Below are 10,149 nucleotides of genomic sequence, written 5' to 3'. Positions count from 1 at the left end.
CACCTCCTGTTAACCCCACTGCACCATCCCCGCCACCCCCACCTTCCTCTTCATTAACATCTCCAGACACCACTTCCCCAGAGTCCTTTTTTTACCCTTCCCAGTGAGCAGCCACACCCATTCTCAACAGCCCCTTCTCTGTCCCTTATGTGAAGTGGCTGACTTTGAAGTTGTTGTCTGTGTCCATATTCCTTTCTCCCTCACCAATTTATCTCAGATTAAAAATGTCTGGGTTCCCTTTCTCACAATCCCACCACCTACATTAAGGAATTTCATTACCTCTCTCAAGCCTATGACTTAACTTGGCATGACATTTATGTCATTCTTTCTTCCACTTTAAATTCTGACAAAAGGGAGCGTGTTCTTGGGGCTGCTCAGGAACACACCAACCTAACTCCTGTAACTGACTCTACCATGCCAGTAGGTCCAGAAGCTGTTCTTGATCAGAACCCTGGATGGGAATACCAACTAGACACCCAATCTGGGCAGAATGGCCACACACCAGTAGAGACAAAATGCTCCAGTGTCTCCTAGCGGGCCTATAGGCTATTTCACATAAAGCTGTTAACTTTGATAAACTGCGGGAGATTACTCAACTCCCTTGCAGCCGTCACTCTTCAGAACAGGAGAAGAATTAGATTTACTAACAGCAGAAAAAGGTCTTTGCCTATTTCTGGGAGAAGAATGTTGTTTCTATATAAATCAGTCAGGTATAGTACAAGATGCAGCCAAAAGACTCATTGAGAGGGCAACTAATGTAGATCAACATCTATCCACTAACAATGGTCCACCTTTTTCTTCCCTCCTTTCGGACTCCCTATCCTGGCTCCTACCATTCTTGGGCCCCCTGATCTCCACCATGTTGATTGTTACCATCGCCCCCTGTGTTCTCTGTTTCATTCAATCACAGGTCCTCCAGATATCTACCCAAATGTTGTGACAGACAGCAAACCAAATGATCCTTCAAGCCAAGACCTAGAAGAGATTCCCTTGCGCTCGTGGAGACCACCCAACTAATAAGATACCTTGGCCACCTAGGTTTCCCTGTTCTCACTTCCCTCCCCTAATCACTGCAACCCAGCCTGTCTTACAGGTCCCAGAACACCAGATGCCAGACATGTCCAGTCGATACCTTTAGAAGCCTCTTCTTCGGGGACCTCTACATACTACAAATCACCAACCAGGCAAAACAACACAGCATCTCTGAAGTTGGTACTACAAGAGACAAACTCCAGTGCATGTATAGACTGGAAGGCCCCTCTTCCAAAGACGCCATGCCCCTCACCAGCAGGAAGTGGCTCCAGAAGATTGACCTTCGCCCCTTTTCCCACAAAAGCGGGCCCTTCTTCTTTTTTTTTTCTTTTAAAAAACCAAAGAGGGGGGAATGTTAGAAATATGCCACGCCATCTTGCATCTTGCATGGCTCTTCTGGGTTCTTCTTCATTCCCTGCTGCCCCACCCAAGGTCATAAATCAGTTAAAGGAAGTCGAAACTGAGCTTCCTGCAAGGCGCGAATTTTAAAAGGCAACATAGCCTCTGATAGGTTAAGACCTCTTCCCCCAGCTCTGATGTACAACCTCCTAACCCCAGGTCTATATAAGGCCACTCTCTTCCTCTCTTCCTCCTCTTCCTCTCTCTTCTTTTCTTCTTCCCTTCTTCCTCTTTCTTTCTTCTCTTCTTTCCCTTCTTCTCTTCTTCCTCTTCTCCTCTTCTTCCTCTTCTTCCTCCTCCTCCTCTTCTTCTTCCGTCCTTCCTCAGTGTAGGCGCCCTTTCACCTCCTTAATAAAATCTGTTGGGTAAAAAAAAAAAGAAATCAAGTTTTGTCAACTCCACAGGCTAAATGAATGTAAAAAATATTTATGAATGTACGATGATGTACAACTCATAGTTTCAAACCAATCTCCATAAAGCCTATTATACTGAAAATGTGAGATTAAATGCAATGTCATAGTAACAAAAGAGTGCTACTTTGCAATGCGCATCAAAATATTATTATTATTTTATTGTATTATTCTGTTAAGGATGTTTTAGTGTGTCTGGAAGTGTTTCTTTAATCTTTTATGTATAGATACGGATGGTGGTAGAAATATATACTATGCACTATATACTAAGACCAAAATTTGACTAACTGACATTAGATACAAACCATACCTAAGTGTTCTGACTTATGTACAAATTCAATTTAAAGACAGATTTAGGAATGGAACCCATTTGTAATCCAGGGACTGCATATATGTTAATCTATCTTCTCCTCTACATGCTTTCTAGTTTTGCTCTGGTTGATGTCTTCATCTCTTTCTTTCTGCTAGTGGTTTGCAGTCACACCAGGACCCACTGGTGTATTATCAGTTATAATTTGTGTGGTAAATGATTTGTTACCAAATAGCTATTAAGTACTGTAGATAGTGGATAATCTACTTTTTTAAAAAAAATCCCACATTCTATTTTAAGAATCCAGTTTATTATATTTAGATAAGCTTTCTTGAGGGAGAGAAAAAAATCTTGAAAAGTTACCCTGATGGGACTTACGCATAACCTAGAGCCTATTTTGTTCCTATACCAAAAGATGCCCACAAGGTACCCAAATGAGATTTGTCATGCACATGGAACGAAAGTCAAACTGTAGGCACAAACTAATTGCAATGCCTTTCAAGTAGCGCACCTCTGGTTTATATTTTCTTTACTCCAGTATTTCTCAATGAGGCACAACTGGCATTGTGGGAGGGCCAGTTCTTTGTGATATGGGATTATTTTACACCTCCCAAGAGTTTTAATACCCCTGATCATTAAATAAATATTAGTGGTGTTTCCAGGCACTGGAGCAATTTAAACAAACTCCCTAGACATTTCCAAATACCCATAGTGTGGCAGCTCTGCCTCTAGTTGCCTTACTCCAGCCTCCATAACAATCACCAAAACCCTAAAATGCAAATCTGATAACTTCACTCTCAGCTACTCAAAATTCTTCAGTGGACCCCATTATCTGAAAGATAACATTGAAACTCCATCAGTATCAAACTTCAAGGATCCTGGTGACCTGGCTCAACCTACCTCTGACGATCATTTCTGCTACTCTCTCCTACTCATTCTTGCTCTGGTGAGTAAGAACAAAAGAGCCCTACTACGCAATGTGCATCAAAAGATCATCATCATTATTAGTATATTATTATGTTAAAGAAGTTTTGGTGCATTTGGAAGTGTTTCTTTAACGTTTCTTATGCATAGAAAGGCATATTGTCATAGTGAATGTGAAATTTTTTTTAATGTCCCAAACTTCCTCTCCTCATGCTTCTTCTCTTGGCTCTTCTCTCTGTCTGATTGACTTCTTACATGTTCTTCTTGACTCAGATTAAGCACATGGTGCATCTACCTCAGTTCAGGTTGTTGGGGAAGACCTTCTGGAAGAGGTGTGCTTGCTCTATCATTAGACTCATAACAGTGTACCACAGCTGTTTACTAAGGACTTCACTTTTTCAGGACAATGGAGACATTTTGTATCTATACCACATATACCTGTCCAGCTTGTGGTGAGTATTTATTGAATGATTCATTTACTAGGTGCTTTTGTCCTAGCCACAATGGCTTCATGAGACTTCTTCCCACTCCTAATTCTCAGAGAATGAGAGAAATATTTAAAGATTTTTGCTTCATGTCACTTACATGACCTTCCATGAGAAGCCAGATTTGTGACAGCTCATCATATCTATCAGCAGTCACTGAGAATTATTAGAGAACTCTTGCCTCTGAGGTGGGGACATCTTTTAATTGTTATTATTCTGTGATGCTGGGGAAACAGAGCATGTGGCTTAGAGGGAGCAAGAGAGCCAAGCAAGTGGTTCTGGAACTGCTATTGTTGTTGTTGTTATGTGCCATCGAGTTGGACCCGACTCATAGCAACCCCTCCTTGGGTTGCTGAGGCAGTATCACTACAGAAGTAGATTGCCCCATCTTCCTTCTGAGGAGTGGCTGGTGGGTTTGAACCACCAGCCTTCTGGTTAGCAGTCAAGTGCCTTAGACACTAAGCTACCAGAGGTTCTGGGGCTAGGGAATGTTTATGCTTTTCTTCCCAGCATCCTGGGTGTGGATGTCTTGACCATCCATTTTCTGGCAGAACACTTGAGAATAAATGAAGAATGTGACCACTGCTCTACCATCAAAGAGTCTCCCTATGCTTTGCATATCACGGCCAAGACCAGACATGGCAACCTTACAAAGTCTAAGGTTGGCTAAGGGTGGAATCAGCAGTCTTCAACCAGCTGATCTGGCTAATGGAGAGAATTAGTGCCTTCCCCATCACACCACGGTACTGAAAATGATCAATTCTTTCCATGGCTTTCAGGAGCTCTTCTTCAACCAGCCTGCATCCATGTTCAGTCTGCTCTTGCAAGACCCTTGGTTCCTCTAGTTCAAAGTAGAGAAGAGAGTTGCACCACTCAGCTACAGCCACCTGCTCCTTCAGATCATTGGTTAGGTGTGGGTGGTCACCTAACTGTGCTTGAAGGTTCTGTAAAACAAAATGTGAGCATGGGGAATAAATTCCTGAGTTTAATGTATAAGATGCACCTATGCATGAATGAGCTGAGCAAAACTCCACCCACTAAGGATTTAAGCATGTTACCCATCTCTTAAAGGATTAAGTTTGCTGTCCTTATCTTTATTACTCAACACAATCTGTTAATTAGTTTACTTCTATATGCAGAGAGGTTTTTCTCCATATTATAATTTGAATATACCTTGATTTGAATCCAAACCCGTGCCAGGGCACTGGTTGCCTCTGATATCTGCCAGTGAGCTCAGCTAAGCTGGAGTTCTACCTTGTTGAGGGGCCTTCTATCTTCTTCAGTCGTATAATATTAATTCTGCTCTTAGTTTCAGAATCCAGACAAAACGGCGGGGAGTCAATAGCACACTGCTGGTTCTTCCTAATTTTAGAATAATGTTCAGGAGGAAAAAATCATGCACCCAAATTAAGAAAGGTTACCTGCTGTGTTCACAACAGTTAAGGAAACAGAAAAAATGAAAATTCAAGAAAAATTCTGAGTTATTAACAAAATGGGCCCGGAGAGATTTTATGGTAAAAATATAGAGATCAAGGCATTAAGCTGGCAAGTACATGTTCAGCATAAAAGATGAAGTAAGACTCCTCACATCAACTTCTAGGAAGAATAAAAGAAAATTTTAGAATCTTTTGGGGTTCCTAGGGGCCACTTAAGAAGCTCTGGTGGGGCAGTGGTTAAGGCATTCAGGTACTGACCAAAACGTCGGTGGTTCAAACTCACCAGCCACTCTGTGGAAGAATGATTAGGCAGTCTTCTTCCATAAACATTTACAGCTTGGAAACCCTATAGGGAAGTTCTACTCTGTCCTATAGGATCTCTATGAGTCAGAATTGACAGGATGGTAGTGGAATGGGGCACATAACACACTCAGCTACTAACCAAAAGGTTCAAGTTCCAATCCACTGAAAAACACCTCAGAAGAAAGACCTAATGACCTGTTTCTGAAAACCCTACAGAGCACAATTTTACTCTGATACCCATGGTTGTTGTTGTTGTTAAGTGCCATCAAGTTGTTTCCGACTCATAGCGACCCCATGCACAGCAGAATGAAACACTGCCCGATCCCGCTCCAGCCCCACAATCCCTGCTATACTTGAGCCCATCATCGCAGCCACCATGTCAATCCATCTTGTTGAAGGCCTCCCCCTCTTTCGTCGACCCTCCACCCTACCAAGCATGACAGACATCCTTCTCCAGGGAATGGTCCCTTCTTACAACATGACCAAAATAGGTGAGACAAAGTCTGGCCATTCTTGCTTCCAAGGAGCATTCTGGCTGCACTTCCTCCAGGACAGATCTGTTAGTTCTTTTAGCAGTCCATGGTACTTTCAGCATTCTTCGCCAGCACCACAATTCAAAAGCATCAACTCTTCTTCGGTCTTCCTTATTCATTGTCCAGCTCTCACATGCATACGAGGTGATTGCAAATATCATGGCTTGTGTCAGGTGCACCTTAGTCCTCAAGGAGATATCCTTGCTCCTCAGCACTTGAAACAGTTCCTTCGCAGTTGACTTTCCCAATGCTACACGTCGTCTAATGTCCTGACTGCTGCTTCTGTTGGCATCGATTGTAGAACCAAGCAACGTGAATTCTTTGACAACCTCAATCTTCTCTCCATTGATTGTGATGCTGCTCATTGGTCCAGTTGTGAGGATACCCATGGAGTTGCCATAAATCAGAATCGATTCAACAGCAACTGGTTTTGTTATGGGGCAGCCTTAGCCTTATCTGGACCTCCTAAAGAAATGTGTAGGGCAAGCACCTGGATCCTTAGAGTGGCAAAGAACAAAGAAAAGACACCCTTTTAGACAGTCATAATATTTAAAATTATTCAAATGATGATAAATATCTAAACAAGGTAAGAAAAAGCTATGCAGTTTAGGACAAGTTCTGAAATCTAGCAATACTTTTCTAATGTTTAGTATAGACACTAAACTCTCCTAGAATAACATACCGTCCTTTCTTCAGAAGATTGAGGGTCCAACCAACGATTGGCTGAGAAACTCAGTTGCTAAGTGACATTGAATTACCTCACTATTCCTCTGTAACAACAAAATTCCTGTGCTGAAATTGCATTTGCAAAATGAAGAACCTGAAGCGATAGCTGTGTGTTCAGGAAGGCTATGAAAAAACTGAGGGAACCCACAGCAGTCTTCCTGTCCAAACTTGCTTCCAGTGAGTTAGCTTGGGACCATGTGACTGAATTCTGGCCAAGGGGCCATGTATTCCATAAAATTTTTTCTTGTATGGTCCTACATCCATTTTTGGCATCTGTGACAAACTTGGTGGCCATATTAGAAGGTAGCAGTATCACAAGATAGAAGGAATTTGGGTTTTGTAATGACTCTGAAGAAAAGAGCCCATCCTCCATCCTGGTTGGATCAGACATGAGCCAAAAATAAGCATTTATTGTTCTAAGCCTCTTATTCAACAGCAGTGGTTTTGGATTTTGGTCTTGGAGTCAGGACAGTTTAACTGCTGTAACTAATACAGGAACTGTTAAGCTCACCCTATGAAAGAGGGCCTGGTGCTGGACAGATAAGACAGAAGAAGGAAGAACTTTTCCATCCTTTTCCCTCATAGACTCCATTAGCATAAATAGCAAAAATGTAGTCATTGGGTCAGAACTAGATTACATATTGAAATGGCGTTGAGACTGTGTCACAAGCTCTGAGGCCAACCAGGAAGACTGAGAGCTTGCAGGTGAGTAGTGGTCAGAGTTTGGAAGAAGTGGACAGGGAGAGGTGCCACTTTTCATGACCACCCTTCTCCTCACTGGAGGTCCCAGAATTAGGTATGGAAATGTGTGGGTAATACATCTTTCCAGGATTAGCACTTCTCCTCTGCCAATCCCATCTGCCTGAGGAAGGCCTCTCATGCCTATCTTAGGACCTGGGCTTCTGTGTGGCTTCCAGGTCAGAACTCTGTAGAAACACAGCTATGTAAAGTTAACGGACATGCTCTCATTCAACATCACTAAAAGCTTTGTGACATTCCTCTTTCTAACACTAAGGAAATTCTCATTTTCCACAACTGATTCTCCCTACACAAGAACACTAAAGCATCCCTAGCCTGATGTCAAAATCCTCTGTACAGAAATATATTCTACTTAAGCAGTCAAAGTGAATGTTTCAAACTGTACTTTTGCACAGTTGTTTATGAAACTTCATGAGTGCCTCCAGATAAGTAAAAACTGCTGTGGTTTAAGAGACATGGATATAATACAGGCCTGGAGAGTGGCTGCTGAGCAATCAACACATTTCATGCAGAGTCAAAAAATCTTTAAAATGAAACCTCCCTTGAGTACATTTTTTAAGAAAAATGAAGCATTCAGGGTCAAGGACAATATAGGAAGAAATTTCTTTTTTCTGAAATAGGAAACAGAATTTGAGAAAAGAAACCAGCCTGGGAGAGAAAAATCAGAATAAAAACTTATAACATTGAAAAGCTAATGATTTTAGATTAACAGTCAGTTCAATAGATAATTTTTCTCTTGAAACATTGTTCATCACTACCAGAGAAATGTGAGATTTGTCTTAATTCTAATATATTTGACTCAGCTTAAAAATGATTAACAAGATACTTTGCAAACTAAATACCATGTCTGAATTTGAGATCTTACTTTTCAAAGGCATACTAAAATATTTTACTTAGAAATGGGGAAAGATTGAAACATTGTTCTGATAGAGACTCAGACAATAAGGGAAAATAATTCAAATGATGCATATAAATTATAACCAGGTGACAAAATTTGACATTATTGTGTTCAGAGGAGTAGACTATATTGAAGGAAAGATGAAAGAGTGATTAGTAGATACCTGAGGCTATAGGCTAGATTGCGCAAACCATTATCTGTGAGCCACATCTGACCACACTCATTAGTATACCTATGTGTGTTTTCCAGCTATAATTACAGAGTTGAGTAGCTATGACAAGACCACATAGCCCACAAATTTGAAATATTTACTTATCTTGCCTTTCAAAAAAATTTCCCTAAGTTTCCTACAACTATCAAATCCAAACAAACACACTATGACAGAGTTAAGTAATTTCAGTGCCTCTCTGGTTATGTTTGGGAAAAGCAGATACAGGCCAGGTGTACCATGGCTCTGGGCCAATCTGATGATCCTCACATATTTCAGCATTTTCTTAAATGCCCTGAGCTGGGGAGAGGGATATAGTTGGTGGTCCCTGAAAGTTCAGGATGTACCTGACTGCCTATATTTAGCCCAGTCCTGGGTCGTGAAATAGGGCAATATAGCCATCAGTTGGCCTTCAAGCTTGTTGATGATGTCCTTCCCTCTTTCCTGTGTCTAGGATGGAGAGGATGATCGCCACCCATCAACATTTCTCCTCTCCTACCATCAGTGATTGCACAGTCACTTTCTTACCTTTAGTTATGGTCATTATAACTATTGTGGGGAAAAAGAGAGAAAAAAAAGAAAAAGCTCTATCATCCATAAAAGTTTGTAAAGCCCTAACTAAACTATTAGGCACAGTGTCTGGCAAAACACTGGATGCTCAAATAGTTGTTGAGCAAATGAAGTCTATCACACACATACCAGCTGCTCATACTTTCACAACCAATAGGTCCCTAAGCCATGCTTACTCAGTATTAGTCCTCACCAGAATAGATGGGATATCTTGACATCAGAGAATGAGTTGCCCAATTTGCTGTTCTATCAAGTTTTTACCTTGCATTTGCCTCCAGGTCTCTCACCTTGTACTTTCTTGATTCCCTGTGTGGCCGGGCTCCTTTAGTTTCTGAAGAGTGTGGATGGTTTATGTAGAGGTAGGACCTCAAGCCTCATCTTGTCCTCAGGCAATATTTTCAATCAGTTATATAATATACCTGTCTACTAATCCTTGATTCCTTGAAGCCTAATCCTTTGCTCATATATTTTCTTTCCTGGATTTCTATTCAGTTTCCTTGAGATCCCCTCTACCACGAGCCCTGATGTCAAATGATGCTGCTTCAGAGTAAACCAAGGCAGTGTGACACGATCTGTACTCACACAGAGCACAAAGGGTTGGGGATGGTATCTGTGATATTTTGTACGTTATGCTCATTTTCCCTTTCCAGATGTACCTATCATAGTTACTGTGAGTCATTAACTAAAACTCATGAATAATTCGCCCCCTACCTCCAGCCCGCCCCTTCTTTTTTCAGCCTCTTCACAGTTTCTGCCTAATCTTCAGTTCTTTCTTCTCCCAACCCTAGCTGTTTGGATCTCTGGCTTCCTTTGCAGTAAGATTATTATAATTGGCGAACTGCTCTCCGACATTCAGATGTACCTGACGAGACACACACTCTCTGAGGATTCATCTTTCCTCAGCTGAGTTTATTTATAGGCACAGGTTTGACGTTACTTGATTTTTTTTTTTTTTTTTTAACTCCACAAGGAGATGTTCATTTTTGTTCCTCGTGGAAGGAAGTAGGGCAAATATCAAGGCCGAAACGTTTTTGCCCTTCATCAAAAAAATTCGTTTAGACACTGACTCTGAGCCTTAAGTAGACCTGAATTCCTCACCACAGTCAGTCCCTTTTGGGGGAAGTGCTGGTGAATGAGAGCAAAGAGAACTCAAAGC

At 41.4% G+C, this 10,149-nt stretch overlaps 1 protein-coding gene across 1 annotated transcript in view; it reads right to left on the bottom strand.

Moving 5' to 3' along the window:
• Positions 1–10,149, bottom strand: part of MYH15 (myosin heavy chain 15) — a 214,061-nt gene that overhangs the window by 29,092 nt on the left and 174,820 nt on the right. The window contains 3 exon segments of the mRNA XM_042781754.1: positions 4,317–4,504; positions 4,734–4,834; positions 4,837–4,922. Of these exon segments, the coding sequence (XP_042637688.1) occupies positions 4,317–4,504; positions 4,734–4,834; positions 4,837–4,922 (375 nt within the window).

The sequence above is a fragment of the Orycteropus afer genome, unplaced genomic scaffold (assembly GCF_000298275.1).
Source record: "Orycteropus afer afer isolate SDZICR_OR568_19922 unplaced genomic scaffold, OryAfe1.0 scaffold00166, whole genome shotgun sequence".
Lineage (NCBI taxonomy): Eukaryota > Metazoa > Chordata > Mammalia > Tubulidentata > Orycteropodidae > Orycteropus > Orycteropus afer.
Note: the sequence above shows the minus strand (reverse complement) of the source record. Positions and strands in the feature narration are given on the sequence as shown.